At 47.5% G+C, this 19915-nt stretch overlaps 1 protein-coding gene across 5 annotated transcripts; it reads right to left on the bottom strand.

Moving 5' to 3' along the window:
• Positions 1-13560: 13560 nt before the first annotated feature.
• Positions 13561-18483, bottom strand: LOC120704763. Of its 5 annotated transcripts, none has more exons than XR_005687663.1 (5): positions 18217-18483; positions 18057-18101; positions 16002-16156; positions 14872-14990; positions 13561-14147 (listed from the first exon to the last, which is right to left on the bottom strand). XR_005687663.1 is itself a non-coding variant. In XM_039989302.1 (5 exons), the coding sequence occupies exons 1-4, from the start codon at positions 18281-18283 to the stop codon at positions 14130-14132; spliced, it is 288 nt and encodes a 95-aa protein (XP_039845236.1). In that variant the 5' UTR covers positions 18284-18458; the 3' UTR covers positions 13906-13996; positions 14099-14129. The 5 variants fall into 5 exon arrangements, 3 of the variants coding, with proteins under 3 accessions (XP_039845238.1, XP_039845235.1, XP_039845236.1); XR_005687662.1 differs by having other exon boundaries at positions 13881-14147; positions 18057-18104; positions 18217-18460; XM_039989302.1 differs by lacking the exon at positions 14872-14990 and having other exon boundaries at positions 13906-13996; positions 14099-14147; positions 18057-18104; positions 18217-18458.
• Between the last annotated feature and the right edge of the window lie 1432 nt (positions 18484-19915).

The raw sequence follows: 19915 nt of genomic DNA, 5'->3' as shown, positions 1-19915 counted from the left end.
AAAGTATGGTTCAGTACGAACGCTCATCAGATCTTATGGTGGGGCCAGAATTCAGAACATAATGCCGAGAAATGAATAGAGATGCGCAAAATCATTCAGGGTCAACACTTCTTCGGCAACCAAGTTCAATACGCCCACGGATTCGGTCAGTCACATGTGAAGAATATTAGGGCCTGATATCGCAACAGCTGGCTTCCAGGCAGAGAAACAAAAACCGGACTCCATATCAACATGCCTGCTCACGATTTGGTCAAGTCACATGTGAAGACCGGAGAATATTAGAAACCAATGTGTGACGTCCCGGAAAAATTTATTAATTAAATCACTTGCTAATTTATTTTTAAAATTTTTCATCGTTGAGCTCAAGACCTATCCCTAAATTTTCCGCAGTCCTGACATCCAATTTCCATCGCTGTTCCATTTTCTGCCGACCGAACCCCTTCCCTTTTTCCTCGTTGCCGTCCCGTCCCGCGCCGCTCGGCGGCTTGTCGCCACGCGCGACCGCCCGCCGCAATCGCCGCCGGCGCGCTCACTCTCCCTCTCCTTTTTCACTTTTCTTCTCCTCCATTTTTTTCTTTTCTTTTCTCCATTTTCTTTTCCCATTTCCTTTTCTTTTTCTCCTTTTTCCTTTCCCCCTTTTTCTCTCTTTCTCTCCTCTCCCTCTCTCTCCTTCCTCTCTCTCCCCTTCCTCTCTCTCCCCTTCTCTCCCGCGCGCTGCCGAGCAGTCGCTCGCGCCGCGCTCGCCTCGGCCGCTCCCGGCCCAGCCCTCGCGCGCGCCTCCTCCCTCGGTCGTGCTCCCCGGCCTGCCCACGCACCGCTCCCGCGCACCCTCGGCCTGCCCACGCGCGTGCGCACGCGCGTGCACCGAGCTGCGGCGCCCGCGCCACGCCGCGGCCGTCGGCCCACGCACGCCCGGCCTGCCTCCCCTGCCCTGCCCACGCAGCGCGAGCGCTACTGCGCGCACACGCGCGTGCTCCACGCGCATGGCCACCCGCCGCGACGCCGCTGCTCAGCCGCTCGCCGACGCCGCCGAGCACGCCGAGCCTCCTCGCCGCCTCGACGCGCGCGAGCGCCACGCGACGCGCGCCGCTCGCCGGCCGCCCCGGTCCCGCTCGCCACTGCTCCCGACCCCACCCTCGTGCGCACGCCGCGTGCCGCCCGCAACAGCACCGCCCTGTGCACGCTATCGCCGCCGGCCACGCACGCGCGTGCGCTGCTCGCCCGCGCCGCTCGCCGCCTGCCCGAGGTGTCCAATCGTCCTGCGCCTCATCCTCGCCGCCCGCACGCCACTTCACGACGCACGCGACCGGCCGAACGCCATTAAAGGCGCTCCGCGCCGCTCGCCGGCCGCCACCGACGCGCCCCGCCCCCCACCGCCTTTCTTCGGCTATAAAGAGCCCCCCGAGCACCACACCCACCACCACGAGCCACACCGCCACCCCTAGCCCCCTCTCCTCAGCTGCAGCGCCGCCACCGCTAGCGCATCCACCCTCCAGGCCACCACGCGCCACCTCCGCCCGAGGTGAGGCAGGGAATCAATCCCCCGCAGCTCCCTCTCCCTTTCCCCCTAGGCCCGAGCGCCGCCATGGCCCTGGACGGCCGGATTGGCCGCCGCCGGCGCCGCACGGCCCTCTCCCCTGTTCTGCGGTCGGGAGGAAGAAGAGAGGGGGGCATATTAGCCCAAAACCCCCTCCCCTCTCTCTTATTCATTAAAGAGACCTTCCACCTTTGGCCTTTTTGCAAATAAAGCCCTATCCTTTATTATATTTCCAAACAAATCCACCACTATATAAACTTATTTACAAATAGAACCCTACCCTTTTCCCGAATAACCCAAACCTTCCCCGAAATTCTAATCAAGTCCTTTCGTTAATTATAAACAAGTCCCTGGACCCCTGTGTAGACCCTAATCATCTCGTTAACCTATCATTTCATGCGCCAAAAAATCTCAGATCAACCTGAAACTTTACCACGCCTCATGTCATAGTTTTGGCCATGCCATTAGTAAATCACTCAACAATATTACTCCGAACTCCATATCTTAAATATTTCCGATTCGAGCTCAACGATAAAACTTTTATTTCTTTTTCTTGATTGTGTGTTTGTTTGTATGCGTCGTAGACCATGGTGTGAACAAAGGAGAACCCGTTGACGGATAGTACTGCGAGCCAGCGAACGAGGACCAGTTCCGGAACCCCAAGCCCGAAGGACAGTGCTTCGACCAGGACCTCCCCGAAGGCTTCGAAGACGGCAAGTTCAATCCCATCCTTTGATGCATGCTTTTGTCCTAGTTTTTATAAACACAACCTATTGGCCTATTTTACAAAATTGCATATATTTTGCTTGCTGAAAACACGGTTGGATAGCCACCCCTTGATTTGTTATGATTATTCCTTGACCACCTAGATTAATGTCTGAATGTGTTGTTTGGACGTTAATCACTGCTAGAACGCTGCGCTTAGGACCTCATACTCAATACAACTTGTTTTATAAAGAAAATATGTGTGTGTGTGTTAGGGAAGGGATAAAAGTGGAAATTTTCGAAAGATGAGTCTAGACGGGATGGAAGGCATTTCTGTGTGATTTGCCGTTTGGTGTGCTTGTGCTTGTGTGGCAGAGCAAGAAAGGGAGATATCCATCTTGTCACCACTGAGGACCGAGTTGGTGTGTCATCTCACCTAACTCCACTATCGTGCAAACCACTCGACCGTTGTATGGGCAACGGCTTAGCATAAACCCCACTAGTTAGTCTGATAGCCATCAGGAAAGCTGAGAGCAACGGGTGACCAAGGAGAAGGGATTAGCTCTGTGTGACTTATGCCCCGGTTAGAACCTCTGTGATAGGTCAATGACCCCTTGGTGCATCCCGTGATGGCTAGTCAGGTCTAGCTAAGGTGGGTAATGGCTTTGCTGGGATCTGCACCGACACTAAGGTGACCGAGTTGCGGTACCCCGCTTGTGGGTAAAGTTGCACACCTCTGCAGAGTTAAAACCTATTCGAATAGCCGTGCCCACGGTACTGGGCGAGTTACGGTGTGGTCACATAACTAGTGTTTATTGTGGGATGGGTTGGCGTGAGTTGTTTTGGAAATGTGTCCGGCAGTTGTGCCGTGTGCTACGGCGGATGAGGAGTCCGGTAGCAGTCTAAAACTTGGATCCTGTGTGGATCAACCCTTCGTGTTACTCGGTACAAGAAAACTGGTTTTGAAAATGCTTGCTTTCAAATGAACCCTTGCATAAAATATTGTTTTCCGCAAAAGTAAACCTTAACCTTATCCTTGAATTACCCTGTGCATTATACTCTATTTATTTCCCCTCCGTGGGTGTGATTGGACTTGCTGAGTACATTTGTACTCACCCCATTCTTAATTTTTATAGAGGAAGACCCCGACTTCATTCTAGAGGACGTTGAGTAGAGTACCGTCCTACACCCAGCCTTGCCTGTGGATTAGGGTCACCCGCAGGAGATACCGCATGGCGCAAGACTCTGATGACCCCTTTTTATATTTAATATCATTGTGTGGGTGTGGGTTGTAATCCTCGCGATAGTGGCATTACTCTGCTCACTACCGCGTAGAGTTGTACGGTGATGAATCATCTGATGTAATAAATGTGTCATCAGCCTCCTGGGACTGATGTTTGTATCACATTTAAGTCTTCTCTCATGAGAGGACGCTTCAGGTGGTATCAGAGCCGTAGGTTGGCCGTAGGACGTAACCCTAGGAGCGAAACCCTTTTTCTGGCCCTTTCACACTAGGACTTTTCTTTTCGTAATCTTTCTTTCACACAAATACTCACCACTGGTTCTTGCCCTGTTCCAGATGGCTGACAACGGATGGATTGGCGGAATCTGCCACGCAGAGCCCGGCCTTCCCAAGTTACTGATACTCAGCCTGGAACGCATTGGAGTGGTGGACCCACCAGAGTACGTCTACCGGGAGTACGACTCCGGGGGCACTCTTTGGTGCGACGTAATGATTTTCGTGGGAAAGAGCACCCGCTACCCTGATGTGGATCCCTGGTTCATCTCCACCACTGGATTTCGATTCCCCAACACCTACCGGAAAGCCACCCGTAAAGCCCTCCGACGTCTGCGTGTGATCTACAAGCACCATCTTCAGCAGACTCCTATGGGATTTTTCCCGCCTACTGAAGGAAGAGGATGCACATGGATTGCCCGGATGAGAAGACTTGGAAGAGAAGAAGAAGACCTAGAAGATACGGTCTCCCACCTATCCATCTATCTCACCGGCCTGGATGAGCTCTACCGCGAACAAGCGGCACAACTGAAGCAACAAGTCCACAGAGCAAAAAAGGCAACCCAAGAGTTGGATGAACAACAGACAAGAGCCGCACGCGCCGAGTATTCCCTAGCCGCTCTCCAAGTCCAAATGCAAGAATGTGAAGCAGAACTGGAAGAACAACGGACAAGGACCGCACGCACCGAGAATTCCCTAGCCGCTCTCCAAGCCCGAATGCAAGAATACGAGGCTCGCAGAGGAAGAGGTCGGTGGATAGAGGAAGAAGAAGAAGAACCCGTAGAAACCCATTGGGATATAGGCACTCAGACCGAAGAAGAACCCGAAGAAACCCATTGGGATAGAGGTACTCAGACCGAAGATGACGTGATGGATCAGTGTCTTCCACTGAAGAAGCGCCCTATCCGGATCGAGGAAGAGTCCCCATGATAGGAGTAGCACCCTACGCTAGAACTTTTGCCCTAATAATCGTGTATCCATGAAGTCTGTATCCAACCATGTTGCAATAATAAATATCATCTACTCTCTTTGTGTACCCCAAATAATTGTGCAAGTTTATTCACCCTATCTTTGTTTTCAGATGGCTGAGGAAGGATGGACCCAGGGCAATTGCCAAGCTGCACCTGGCTTCCCTAGTCTGTTGATCAACGCCCTGGAAAGCCTTGGCATTACGGAACGCCCAAGGTACTACAGCAGAGAGTACGAGCACCATGGTACACTCCGCTGCAGGGTGATCCTGGTCATCGCCAGGAGTGATCGCTACCCCGACATCTAGCCATAGCGAGTGACCGCTACGGGATTTAGGCACCGAGACACCTATCCCTTGGCCATCAGAAAGGCACTCCGTTACTTGTGTTGGATTTTTGAAAGACACCTCGCCTCCACATCAATGAGGTTCTTTCCGCCGGCCATCGGAACCCCAGTTTGGGAACCGCGCATGAGAAGTCTGGAATGGCGCCGCCATGAAGAAGACCCTCTGTACCAAATGGCTACATACCTAGCCTCTTTGGATCAGCTCTTTGATGAGCAAGCCAACATTCTGAGGGAGCAGACCCATCGAGCCGAGCAAGCCGAGCTCGCGGTGAGACTGCAACAGATACGAGCAGCCCAAGCCGAGGCGAGAGCCGCAGCTGCGGTTAGCAGTGAAGCAGTTGCTCAGGAGAGCCTCAGGCAAACCCGAGACCGGCGTATGCAAGAATGGACCAGGAGTGGAACCCCAGTCCCGGCAATTGGGGAAGACCATGTTCTACTCGGGACACCCATCATAGGATGGGGGCCACTCGTGATAACCCCACAAGCCCCACCCGAGAACCTCGAAGGGTCTACTGCCGTCGGTGAAAGAGAAGCTGCTACGCAACCCCTGGAGAACGGAAACCTAGAGGACGGCGAGCAAGGTCTACTCGCACACTCCGCCCAGTAGAAGACTCGCCCCACGAGTAGAATGCCCGACGCCATCCTAGTGTTGTACCCTTCCAGCTCCTCTGGCTTAAGTTGTACCCTGAAGTATGAATCTGTATCCGGACGTGTAGTACGCGTTTTAGCCTTGCCCGTGTTGTACCCTCCCTTGCAGTAATAAAGTTGTGTGTGCTTGTTGTTTGCTATGTTTGAGTGCTTGTTAGTTGTGTGCTTATCGGCAGAAGGTAGATTCTGCGTTTTCAAAAATACGAATTAAACAACTTAAACATCACTTAATCCCAATCTCACAAAAACTCTACCCAATTTACAGATGGTTTCCCGAAGCGTTACGAGGGCCTCCCGCATTCGGAACCCTGCAGTCGCTGGTACGGGAGTGCAGCCTAATGGACAGAACCCTCCCAGGATGAACAAGAAGTGAGCCAGAACCGAGGAGAAAATCAAGAAGTGTCACTGCCACCACCACCACCCCTCGGGGACCTGGCACAGATAATCCACAATCAGACCCTTATTCTAGAAACACTGGCCAATGCCCTCGTAAACAAGCGGCCTCGAGAGCAAACCATGAATGACAAGCTGACAGCCTTTCTGAGGACCAAACCGCCCACCTTTGCCGGATCTAGCAACCCCTTGGATGCAGACGATTGGCTGCGTGTGATTCAGAGGAAGCTCGAGCCGTTCGAGTGTCAGGACCGAGACAAAGTCCTTCTGGCAGCACACCAACTCACCAGGACTGCCTTAGCCTGGTGGGAGAATTACTGTGCCGCCGCCGAAGATGCCTCCACCATCACATGGAAGGAGTTTGTAAAGGAATTCCGCCGATATCATATCCCCTCGACCACCATGAAGCGCAAGGCGGATGAGTTCCGCGCACTACAGCAAGGAAGCATGTCGGTGGAAGAGTACACCCATCAGTTTATGGAGTTGGCCCGATATGCACCAGAAGAAGTGAATGATGATGAGAAGAAGCAGGACATGTTCCAAAAGGGACTGAACCCGAAACTCCGGACCTTGCTTACCCCTCAGATCTACCCTGATTTCAATACACTGATGAACAAGGCGATTCTTACCGAAAGGGCCAAAATTGATGAAAGGAAAGATAACAAGCGCAAGTTTCTGGAAAGCAAGTCCCGCCAGCAGGATCGCTTCCAGAAACCAAGAAGCTTCAGCTATACTGCACCAAGGTATCAGGCTCCAATGCAGTATAGGACTCAATCTCAAGTGACAGGCCCACAGGCCTCTAACACGCAGTTCCGGAGCCAGAACACCATGAAGGCCCCGCAGAGCAATGCAAGCCAGGTCACCACCAACAACAGCAATGCAAGGGTCTGTTTCAACTGCCGAGAGACAGGGCATTTCATTGCCAACTGCCCCTATGCCAAGAACAAGCCTGCTACATCAGCCTTCTCCAATACAGTGAATGGACCAAGGCCAGTTTTGTCAGGTGCCAACCGAGTGCCCATCCGTAACAACACCAACAACAACACCAACAACAACAGTCAGCAGATGAGGCAGCCCCAGCAGTCATTTGGACGAGCCCGCGTCAACCACATCAACGCACAGGAGGCTCAGCGAGCTCAGGGCGTAGTGCTCGGTGAGTACCTAGTCAGCTCGGCTCTTGCAACAGTATTATTTGATTCTGGAGCATCACACTCATTCATATCCTCGAGTTTTGTGGAAAAGCACAACATACCTACAGTACTACTAAAAACACCCCTAATAACCCGGATGCCTGGAGGTGACATTAAGTGTCAACTAGGTTGTCTACGGGTAAGGATCAATTTAAGTGGGGTAGAATTTCTAGCAGACTTAGTAGTACTTAAGTCTAAGGGGATAGACGTGATCCTTGGAATGGACTGGCTAAGCCGACACAATGGTCTCATAGGTTGTACTGATAAGGTGGTACACTTAACAAACCTGGAAGGAGTACGAGTGACATGCCATACCCGGGTAAGTGGATCAGACCCAATGGTGTTTAGCATGGAAGCCAAGTCCTTAGAAGAAGTTCCAGTAGTAAATGAGTACCCAAATGTTTTCCCGTAGGAACTCCTTGAATGCCACCAGATAGGGATATAGAGTTTGTCATCGACCTTGTCCCTGGAACCGCCCCTATAGCCAAGAGACCCTATAGGATGGCAGCCTCCGAATTGGCAGAATTAAAGAAGCAACTGGAAGAATTGCAACGAATTGGGTTCATCAGACCAACCTCATCGCCTTGGGGAGCCCCAGTCCTGTTTGTCAAGAAGAAAGATGGGAGTATGAGGTTGTGTGTAGATTATCGGGCACTGAACGAAGTAACCATCAAGAATAAGTACCCCCTCCCCAGGATCGACGACCTTTTTGATCAGTTAAAAGGGGCCAAGTACTTCTCCAAGATCGATCTAAGATCAGGATATTTTCAGCTCAAGATTAGAGAGAGCGACATCCCAAAGACAGCCTTTGTCACCTGATACGGGCAGTTTGAGTTCACTGTAATGTCCTTTGGACTCACAAATGCCCCTGCTTATTTCATGAATCTCATGAACAAAATATTTATGGATGAGTTAGATAAGTTTGTCGTAGTCTTCATCGACGACATACTTATTTACTCGAAGAGTGTCCAGGAGCACGAACAACATCTGAGAGTAGTTTTGGAAACATTAAGAGTACACAGACTATATGCCAAATTCAGCAAATGTGAATTCTGGCTGGAGAAAGTAGCTTTCCTTGGTCATATTCTGACCGCGAAAGGAGGAGCAGTGGACCCCGAGAAGGTCGAAGCAGTCTCCAACTGACAGTAACCGACCAATGTCAGTGAGATCAGAAGTTTTCTCGGATTAGCTGGGTATTATCAGAGGTCTGAGTTTCCAGCCCATGACAGAGCTGCTCAAGAAGGAAAAGAAATTCACCTGGACAGAATCATGCGAAAGAAGTTTTCAAGAATTGAAGAATAGGTTGACGACCGCCCCAGTGCTGACCCTACCGGACATTCATCGGGATTTTGTCATCTATTGTGATGCAACCCGACAAGGATTGGGTTGTGTACTCATGCAAGACGGGAAGGTCGTTGCATATGCTTCCCGCCAACTCAGACCTCATGAGCAGAATTATCCAACCCATGATTTGGAATTGGCAGCCGTGGTGCATGCCATTAAGATTTGGAGACACTATTTGATTTGGAATAAGTGTGAGGTTTACACCGACCACAAGAGTTTGAAGTATATCTTCACCCAGCCAGATTTGAACTTGAGACAAAGAAGATGGTTGGAATTGGTTAAAGATTATAATTTAGAAATCCATTACCACCCCGGAAAAGCAAACGTGGTAGCCGATGCCCTAAGCCGGAAATCCTATTGGACCCAAGGATGATCATTTGCGAGAGAAAATGGCATGATTAAATGTACACATTGTCCCCCAAGGCTCCAGCCAAGTGCTGAACGTCCAATCCATACTAGAGGACAGAATCAGAAAGGCACAAATTTCGGACAAGGGGCTGATGGAAATCCAGAGGCAGACTGGAGAAAATAAGGCACCAGACTTTAGAGTGGATAATAAGGGAACTTTATGGTATAAAGATAGGATTTGTGTGCCCCAGAAAGGAGATTTCAGGCAAATAATCATGGATGAAGCCCATAACTCGGCCTACTCCATTCACCCAGGATCCACCAAAATGTATATAGACTTAAGACAACAATATTGGTGGAATGGAATGAAGGCGGATATTGCACGGTTTGTCGCCCGTTGTGACACTTGTCAAAGGATCAAGGCCGAACACTAGAAGCCAGCAGGGCTGTTGCAACCCCTGCCCATCCCGGTTTGGAAATGGGATGAAATAGGAATAGACTTTGTAGTGGGTTTGTCCATAACACAAAAAGGACATGACTCCATATGGGTAATAGTGGACCGACTTACTAAAGCGGCTCATTTCATACCCGTACGAACCAACTACGGCGGAGAAAAGCTAGCCAAGCTCTATGTGGAAAATATAGTAAAGTTACATGGTGTGCCTAGAAGAATTGTTTCAGATAGAGGGACCCAATTCACCTCTAGATTTTGAAAAAACTTGCATAAAGCCATGGGCACCAAATTAGACTTTAGCTCCGCTTATCACCCACAGACGGATGGTCAGACAGAAAGAGTGAATCAGATCATGGAGGATATGTTAAGAGCATGTATCCTTACCTATGGCAAGGATTGAGAACAGAGTTTACCCTATGCCGAGTTTTCATACAACAACAGCTACCAAGCAAGCTTGGGCATGTCACTGTTCGAAGCTCTCTACGGGAGAAAATGCAGAACTCCCCTGATGTGGTCAGAGGTCTGAGAACGTGCCCTAGTCGGACCCGCACTCATAAAGGAAGCAGAAGAAAGAGTTGCCGAGATTAGAGAAAAGTTAAAAGCAGCTCTGTCTAGACAGAAGAGCTATGCGGACAAAAAAAGACGGGAAATAAGTTTCAACCCAGGAGATTTCGTGTATCTCAAGGTTTCACCCATCCGAGGAACTCGAAAATTTCAGATACAAGGAAAGTTGGCCCCCCGGTACATTGGACCGTACCGAGTTCTGAAGAAAGTCGGAGCAGTAGCGTACCATCTGGAGCTACCAGAAGAAATGTCGGATATACACCCAGTGTTTCATATCTCACAACTAAGAATGTGCTTACGGATACCCGAGACTAAGCACGTGCCAGCAGCAGCAATAGATTTGCAGCCAGATTTACGATACCAAGAAGTACCTGTCAAGATTCTGTACACTGTCACAAGGAGTACAAGAAATTCTGAAGTACGGATTTGCAGAGTTCAGTGGAGCAGACACGGAGTAGAGAAAGCTACGTGGGAACGCGAAGACGCTCTGAAGGAGTTTCCCCATCTGTTTAGGAGCCAGCCGAATCTCGAGGACGAGATTCATTTTAAGTGGGGTAGGTTTATGACGTCTCGGAAAAATTTACTAATTAAATCACTCGCTAATTTATTTTAAAAAAATTTCATCGTTGAGCTCAAGACCTATCCCTGAATTTTCCACTGTCCTGACATCCAATTTCCATCGCCATTCCATTTTCCGCCGATCGAACCCCTTCCCTTTTTCCTCGTCGCCGTCCCGTCCCGCGCCGCTCGGCGGCTTGTCGCCACGCGCGACCGACCGCCGCAATCGCCGCCGGCGCACGCTCACGCTCCCTCTCCTTTTTCACTTTTCTTCTCCTCCATTTTTTTCTTTTCTTTTCTCCATTTTCTTTTCCCTTTTTCTTTTCTATTTCTCCTTTTTCCTTTCCCCCTTTTTCTCTTCTCTTTTTCTCTCTTTCTCTCCTCTCCCTCTCTCTCCTTCCTCTCTCCCCTTCTCTCCCGCGCGCTGCAGAGCAGTCGCTCGCGCCGCGCTCGCCCCGGCCGCTCCCGGCCCAGCCCTCGCGCGCTCCTCCTCCCTCGGCCGTGCACCCCGGCCTGCCCACACACTGCTCCCGCGCACCCTCGGCCTGCCAAAGCACGCGCATACGCGCTCGCGGTGCACCGAGCCGCGGCACCCGCGCCACGCCGCGGCCGTCGGCCCACTCACGCCCGGCCCGCCTCCCCTGCCCTGCCCACGCTGCGCGAGCGCTACTGCGTGCGCACGCGCGTGCTCCATGCGCACGGGCCACCCGCCGCGACGCCGCTGCTCAGCCGCTCGCCGACGCCGCAGAGCACGCCGAGCCTCCTCGCTACCTCGACGCGTGCGAGCGCCACGCGACGCACGTCGCTCGCCGGCCGTCCCGGTCCCGCTCGCCACTGCTCCCGACCCCACCCACGTGTGCACGCCGTGTGCCGCCCGGAACAGCACCGCCCTGTGCCCGCTCTCGCCGCCGGCCACACACGCGGGTGCGCTGCTCGCCCGCGCCGCTCGCCGCCTGCCCGAGGTGTCCAATCGTCCTGCGCCTCGTCCTCGCCGCCCGCACGCCGCTTCACGACGCACTCGACCGGCCGAACGCCATTAAAGGCGCTCCGCGCCGCTCGCCGGCCGCCACCGATGCGCCCCACCCCCCCCGCCTTTCCTCGGCTATAAAGAGCCCCCGGAGCACCACACCCACCACCACGAGCCACACCGCCACCCCTAGCCCCCTCTCCTCAGCTGCAGTGCCGCCGCCGCTAGCGCCTCCACCCGCCGCCGCTGGCCGCCGTGGCCAGGCCGCCACACGCCACCTCCGCCCGAGGTGAGGCAGGGAATCAATCCCCCACAGCTCCCTCTCCATTTTCCCCCTAGGCCCGAGCGCCGCCATGGCCCTGGACGGCCGGATTGGCCGCTGCCGGCGCCGCACGGCCCCCTCCCCTGTTCTGCAGTCGGGAGGAAGAAGAGAGGGAGGCATATTAACCCAAAACCCCCTCCCCTCTCTCTTATTCATTAAAGAGACCTTCCACCTTTGGCCCTTTTGCAAATAAATCCCTATCCTTTATTATATTTCCAAACAAATCCACCACTATATAAACTTATTTAAAAAATAGAACCCTACCCTTTTCCCGAATAACCCAAACTTTCCCCGAAATTCTAATCAAGTCCTTTTGTTAATTATAAACAAGTCCCTGGACCTTTGTGTAGACCCTAATCACCCCGTTAACCTATCATTTCATGCGCCAAATAATCTCAAATCGACCTGAAACTTTACCACGCCTCTCATGTCATAGTTTTGGCCATGCCACTAGGAAATCGCTCAACAATATTACTCCGAACTCCATATCTTAAGTATTTCCGATTCGAGCTCAACGATAAAATTTTTATTTCTTTTTCTTAATTGTGTGTTTGTTTGTATGCATCGTAGACCACGGTGTGAACGAAGGAGAACCCGTTGACGAATAGTACTGCGAGCCAGCGAACGAGGACCAGTTCCGCGACCCTGAGCCCGAAGGACAGTGCTTCGACCAGGACCTCCCTGAAGGCTTCGAAGACGGCAAGTTCAATCACATCCTTTGATGCATGCTTTTGTCCTAGTTTTTATAAACACAACCTATTGGCCTATTTTACAAAATTGCATATGTTTTGCTTGCTGAAAACACGGTTGGATAGCCACCCCTTGATTTGTTATGATCATTCCTTGACCACCTAGATTAATGTCTGAATGTGTTGTTTGGACGTTAATCACTTCTAGAACGCTGCGCTTAGGACCTCATACTCAATACAACTTGTTTTATAAAGAAAATGTGTGTGGGGGGAGGGATAAAAGTGGAAATTTTCGAAAGATGAGTATAGTCGGGATGGAAGGCATTTCTTTGTGATTTGCCGTTTGGTATGCTTGTGCCTGTGTGGCAGAGTAAGGAAGGGAGGTATCCATCTTGTCACCACTAAGGACCGAGTTGGTGTGTCATCTCACCTAACTCCACTATCGTGCAAACCACTCGACCGTTGTATGGGCAACGGCTTAACATAAACCCCACTAGTTAATCTGATAGCCATCAAAAGAGCTGAGAGCAACGGGTGACCAAGGAGAAGGGATTAGCTCTGTGTGACTTATGCCCCGGTTAGAACCTCTGTGATAGGTCAATGACCCCTTGGTGCATCCTGTGATGGCTAGTCAAGTATAGCTAAGGTGGGTAATGCCTTTGCTGGGATCTGTACCGACACTAAGGTGATCGAGTTGCGGTACCCCGTTTGTGGGTAAAGTTGCACACCTTGCAGATTTAAAACATATTCGAATAGCCGTGCCCACGGTACTGGGCGAGTTACGGTGTAGTCACATAACTAGTGTTTATTGTGGGATGGGTTGGCGTGAGTTGTTTTGGAAATGTGTCCGGCAGTTGTGCCGTGTGCTACGGCGGATGAGGAGTCCGGTAGCAGTCTAAAACTTGGATCTTGTGTGGATCAACACTTCGTGTTACTCGGTATAAGAAAACTGGTTTTGAAAATACTTGCTTTCAAATGAACCATTGCATAAAATATTGTTTTCCACAAAAGTAAACCTTAACCTTATCCTTGAATTACCATTTGCATTATGCTCTGTTTATTTCACCTCCGTGAGCGTGATTGGACTTGCTGAGTACGTTTGTACTCACCCCATTCTTAATTTTTACAGAGGAAGACCCCGACTTCATTCCAGAGGACGTTGAATAGGGTACCGTTCTACACCCAACCTTGCCTGTGGAGTAGGGTCACCCGCAGGAGATACCGCATGGCGCAAGACTCTGATGACCCCCTTTTTATATTTAATATCGTTGCGTGGGTGTGGGTTGTAATCCTCGCAATAGTGTCACTTCTCTGCTCACTACCGCGTAGAGTTGTACGGTGATGAACCATCTGATGTAATAAATGTGTCATCAGCCTCCTGGGACTGATGTTTGTATCACATTTAAGTCTTTATCTCATGAGGGGACGTTTCAGAATGGCACAACAGCTGACTCCCAGACAGAGAGAAAAAAACAAATTCCATATCAACATGGCTGGAATAACACCCCTTCCAGTCAAGGCAAGTTTGGGTATATGATCTTATTGATACCTCCTACGTTTCCGATCCATGCGAGGCCATATCAGATGGAGCCACCAAGCTGCACAGAGATGAATAGTTTCCATGTTAGAGAGTATAAAAGAGTTCATAAAGTACACTGTTTACCTAACCAGTGGATGAGTTTTGAAATTGACATGCATTCATGTTCTTTGCAGTGAAATAAATAAATTAGAGTGACTAAGCTTGCCATGAATGAAATATAGTGTCATTGATATTTCACTAATTTGACATTACGAAGCTACTAGGATACACATATCCAATCGAATTGGGTAGCCATTCAATTTCATTGTATTTAGTATAGCTGGTAACATTCAATATGCAATCGTGTTGGATTATATCGAAATCTGTATTGTGTTCAACAGATAAAAATACTTTTCTTCAAATGTAAAATAAAAAACTATTTTCACCATTAACAAATTTGGTATTGGGTATGCTACAACTCCTAAATCAGGTTCGTGCAGCATTTGAATGTCAAAGGTTGCCTCTTTTCTCTAGGTTAAAATACTTCCTAGCTATCTATCAATGATTTTGCAATGATCAGTGTTGTTAATCCTTTATATGCCATCCATTTTCTCATTGACATGTGGGTCCAGAGGCCAAACCCACTTTGCCAGGTGGTCCGGCCATAGTGGATTTTGAAAAACTGCGTAGCAGATAAGAATGTATCCCACTTCTATATGCACAGACCAGAATATATTCAAGAGTACTTTGGGAATCTACCTAGGTAAAAAAACCATGTCCATAACTGGAAATCGAGACAAAACCTGATTTAAGAAGTGAAAACCCTTGAAGTGGCAGTGATAGCATTCGTTCAATATTCATGCAATTATATCTAGTGGATTATGTATTCATTGCCTCATTGGCAGGCAAACTGCACCAAATGCTGCACGTAAATAGATAATGCTAATTAAGCTCATTCAATGGTTTTACAGATGCGGAGAAAATGTTAAATTTCATGGTAGCATGGGGACAAATGCACTTCAATAGCAGAGATTTATTTTGACAGAGTTACAGCTTCTCCTTTTTTGACAGAGTTAACGACTTATCTGGCTCTTAGGTATAATATGCAAAGCAGTTAGCCAACTACATATCTTCTGGTATTGTTAGTTTTCAATCTTAGTAACCTGCTATAGAATCATCTTGGTAGTGGTAACTGGAAGGGTGTTGGAGCTGTCTTCTCTACTATCAAATCAGAGATGGAGCCTGATGTAGTTGGGAGCAAAGAAGAGTAATTTTATGACTGCTACATTCTTACTGACATCTAGAAATCTTTTAACAGTGGTCATGGCTCCATGATCTGAAGGATAAAAAATTGGGTCCCAATCAATCCATTGGGGAAGCTGAAAAGCAAATTGCATCATATGATGGTGGGATTCAGTCATCAAGAGCACTTCCAATAAAAAGTCCTATCAAATTGTATGTTTAATAATTTTGGACAGTTATTGTTCCAACAATTACCTTCAGATAAGATAAAATGTATTTGTAGGCTGCAAATAAGTGAATTTTTGTTAGAAGATCATTTCTAAAATTTTTAGAAATCAGTATAGTGTTATTTAATGCAAGAATGTCTGATATGATGGATCCACAAGTCTCGAAGGTTTTCTACAACACGTGCGTGCCGCATGTACATTTTACTAGTATCTCAAAGGAATGAAACTGAAACAGGCAATAACTCCACTGGCTATTTCAGTATCTGTGAGCAACTGGCCAAGTGACCACTTATATTTCAGCTTCAGTGAACCAAAGGCATACCATGATAGCCTCAAAATACGTCATTTATGTAATTTATTTGGATCGAAATTCCAACAAATTGCACCAAATATAATGAACAAACGACTAAGAACAGTTACATCATTTCCATGTGTATTTCAGGTTCAGTGAACAAAGGAAATACCATGATGGCCTCAATCTCTTCTTCAGTCAATGGTTTGCGCTTAGGAAGGAGTGAAGCTGGACCTCCAACAGCAGTATGAGAAGGTGGGGATGGCACATCAGATCTAAAACGGTAATTTTTAATCTCTCCAGAAGATGGTGCCTCTACTTTAGCCCCTGAAAGAGAAACTTAAATTGGTAAGAATTCAGAATTAAAAGATGATGAGGTAAGCATTCAGTAAACCAAATGTTGGCAATCCCTAGCGAAATAACTACTCACAGTAGTTCGAGATGTAAGCAGGGAGAATATCAAAACCGCCAGTGGAAGTAAAGCCATTTGTTCTAACGGTCATATATTGGACAGGTGCATGTTTTTCAAAAGACATTCAGAAGCTGTACACAATATCCATTATAACACAGTATTAATTTTATCATGAGAAACAATTGAGGGGGGGGGGGAGGTGTTAATCATATTCAGTATGTTACTCAAGTGTGCCTATGGTTTGCCAAGCCAAAATTTCGCTACTTCCGCCAAATTCTGGCCACCTTTTGTTTGGTAACAAATTTTGAGTTTGCAAGCCCTTCAAGGTTTCTAGTTCATTGGGGTAGCCAAAATCAGGGGAGCCACCAACTTGGTGGCCACAATTTTCGCATGCCAAACTACATAGCTTCGAAACTAAGTGGCAATTCTAGGTGCAAAACAAAACAGGTCCTACGGTGCATGTTGAGGATAGATGAAAGTGTACACAGTAAGGAAACACAGGTAAGTCAGCCAACAAGTGGCTGTGTAAGAAACGCAGCAAACTTGGCTGGAGGCCTAGGGAAAATCTCAAGTCTAAGGGGGTGTTAGATGGGGAAGATTGCTCTAAATTTTTTTCAGAATTAGTTCAGATTTGGTTTTAACAATTTGAAATTTCAAGGGTAGTTGGCAACTGGAAGTTAAAAGTAGCACCAGCATTCCGTGACAAAGGATGTCCTCTACAATAATCTCTGCAAGGATGACCTCTAAGATAATCTCCGCCAATGGAACCCTATTAATATCTTAAAATAATGGCGAGTCTAAAATAGATTCCAAAGTGCTTAGGTTTTTAAGAAAGCATCCCTTAATATAATGATGCACAACTCTCCTGCGTTTTCCGAGAAAAATTTAAGAAAGCATCCAATAACTCAGTAGTGGCCTGTAACATGATTATAGCAAGGGCAATGCAAGCAAGAACAAAATGGTACAGCAAGGCCATAAAAAATTCAGTAGATCCACGCATAACTATTAAGCTCAGTACAATGTGAAGATAACAAGTGGCATGCTTACAGAACAATCATATCATATCTCAGCATTTGGTAACTTAAAACCATTGTACCCAAATGGTCAAAACATATCTGTTTGGAGTCATAAAGCAAATATTTAAAAAGAGCAACAAACCAAAAGTAATCCTACATCTGAAAAACATAGCCCAATTCTTAATCAAGCACACAACTAATAACTTTCTCTAAAACACATTGTAGCTTCAAGGTTCTAACACCCAAAACAATGGTATTGTTTGTCTCAAGGCCACCCCTCTTGTCCCAATTCTACCTACCCAAAATGAGCCCTCAAAAAAGAATCCTAACAGTGAACGAGAAACTAAAAAAAGTATATCTTCCCACTTGGTTTATAATCTAAAGCAAAACATCCACCCCCAAAACCACAATCCCACATTCCTCCATAACAACATACTCCCCCCGTTTTTATTTACATGTCGTATTAAGTTTTTCCTAAGTCAAAGTTAGCCAATTTTGACGAGATCTATAGAAAAATATAGCAACAACTATACTACCCAGCATATGCACCATCAACCTGTATTTCATAGTGGATTCAATAAAAAAATTGAGATTGTAAATGTTATTATTTTTCTCTATAAATCCAGTCAAATTTGCCACAAAGTCGATGCAATCAATCACACGGATCAATGAGCTCGTGCAGAAATAGAAATGTAGCTACCCGTGTGACCACCTACAAATGAATACTCAAATCAAGAAGCTAGACAAATTCACATAAACAATGCTCGTTGCAGGGAACTCAAAGGGATCTCGTGCTTACCCAAGCGGGACATGAGGGTCGCGTGCTGATCCGCGGGCTGCGATGCTGCTGCAACAAGCAGAAAGCGAGGAAATTTAGAAAGCTCGTGAGAAATCCTGCGAGGAAAGAGAAGGATGATTGGGGGGGGGGGGGGGGGGGGGGGGGAGAGAATTGGGAGCACCTGGTGCGGATGGGGATGGGGCTTTGAGATTCCGCTTGGGGAACTTGATCAGAGGGATCCGCGGCATCTTCTCGTTGGGTTGGAGGGACCGAATTCACTGGCTAGTTCCTCTCCCCTCGCCGGTTTGGAGAAAACCTCTTCGCCGCCAATGGAGAGGAAAGGGCGCAGAAGAGGGGTGCGGCGCGGCGTCGGGTCGATGGGATGGGAGGCCGGAGGGGGTCAGCCGGTCAGGCTTTTCTTGGACCAAAAGCCGCTTGCGCTCATCGGGGAAGGTGACTTGATGGAAAATTCTTTTCGCCCATATTTGCCTGCTATAAGTTACTAGACATGAGGTTTCTTATTAGATCTTTATGCTTGATAATAAAGGTTTCATAATCTCTTTAGAGATATTTTAATGTATCTTAAGTTATATTATTCTAAGATTGATCAGTTTATAGAAAAATAGTAATAATATCTTAAATGTAAAATAAGAATTGTTAGAGCCATTATAAATTGTAAATCTCTCTTGCACCTTTGGGTCATTTTTCTTCAAAGTACCTACTTCCGGGCGCTTAGCTTCGAAGGTCCTTGGTCGGCATTGGGGCCGATCGGTCGGTGAAACTGGTCTATCGATCGGTCTTGAACAGCAGGCCGACTCGTAGAATAAGAAGAACCCTCTTGTCCCCCGGACACAAGAGTTTTGACAATAATCTTTAATGACTCCTTGCTATCAGCAGCTTTTCTAGCACCACTTCCAAGTCCAGAATTTTGTCACCGGCATCTTTTGGTCTTCTTTCGCTGATGATCAAATTCTTCCTTTTTGCTCCTTCGGCTTGTTCACGCCCAATAAGCATCTCGGCATTGTTCAAATTTAGGGTATGCACAAGGGATGAAGTCTTATCAACTTTCATCTCAGGAAGTATCAATCGTCCTTCATTCATGGTTGATTGTATCTGTTGATGTAAAACATTACTGTCATTATTCGCATGAAATTTATAATATGCTCGCCACTTCAATTCCTCGAGCGGCAGTAACTTATCAAATATACGATCATATTTGGAAACATCAAAAGTACATTTCACTTCTTCCTTCTGACTCTTTTGAGTCGGCTTAAGTGATGCACAAGAATAAGGTTTGGCCGTGGATGGCCAAACAAACTCGGCAATGTATACGTCTTTATCCTCATCGTCTGATGAATCAGAATTATATTCAACAACATGAGTATTAGAACGATGTGTTTTATAGGTATCTTTAGCAGTTCTAAAATCTATACCCTTGGTTTAACACTGTAAGTTGCAATTGGTTAATTGAAAAATACTCAAAGTTTTCAAGCTTTTCCTTAAAATGCAAGCGCAAACCATTAAGAGCAACATCTGTCAAATCTTTATCAGAAATTGATAAATTAAATCATCAGTTTTTTATTTCTTTGAATCTTTTAAAATAATTAGAAATATATTCATCTCTCCCTTATTTAACTAATGTCAAACCTGTCAACTTAGCTTCATTATCCCTACTATAAAAGTGATCATGAAATTTTTGTTCTAATTTGTTCCATGAATGGACCGAATTTGGGGGCAACGAAGAAAACCACGAAAAAACAGTTCCAGTCAACGACAAAGAAAACAAACAAACGCGCAAAACATTATTGAAAATAGCTTCACCAAGTTGAGCAACATATTGACTAATGTGTTTCCAAGTTGATTTATTATCATCACCACTA

Source organism: Panicum virgatum, chromosome 4K (assembly GCF_016808335.1).
Source record: "Panicum virgatum strain AP13 chromosome 4K, P.virgatum_v5, whole genome shotgun sequence".
In the NCBI taxonomy this organism is placed as follows: domain Eukaryota; kingdom Viridiplantae; phylum Streptophyta; class Magnoliopsida; order Poales; family Poaceae; genus Panicum; species Panicum virgatum.
The sequence above is the reverse complement of the archived record's forward strand: the minus strand, read 5'-3'. Positions and strand labels throughout refer to the sequence as shown.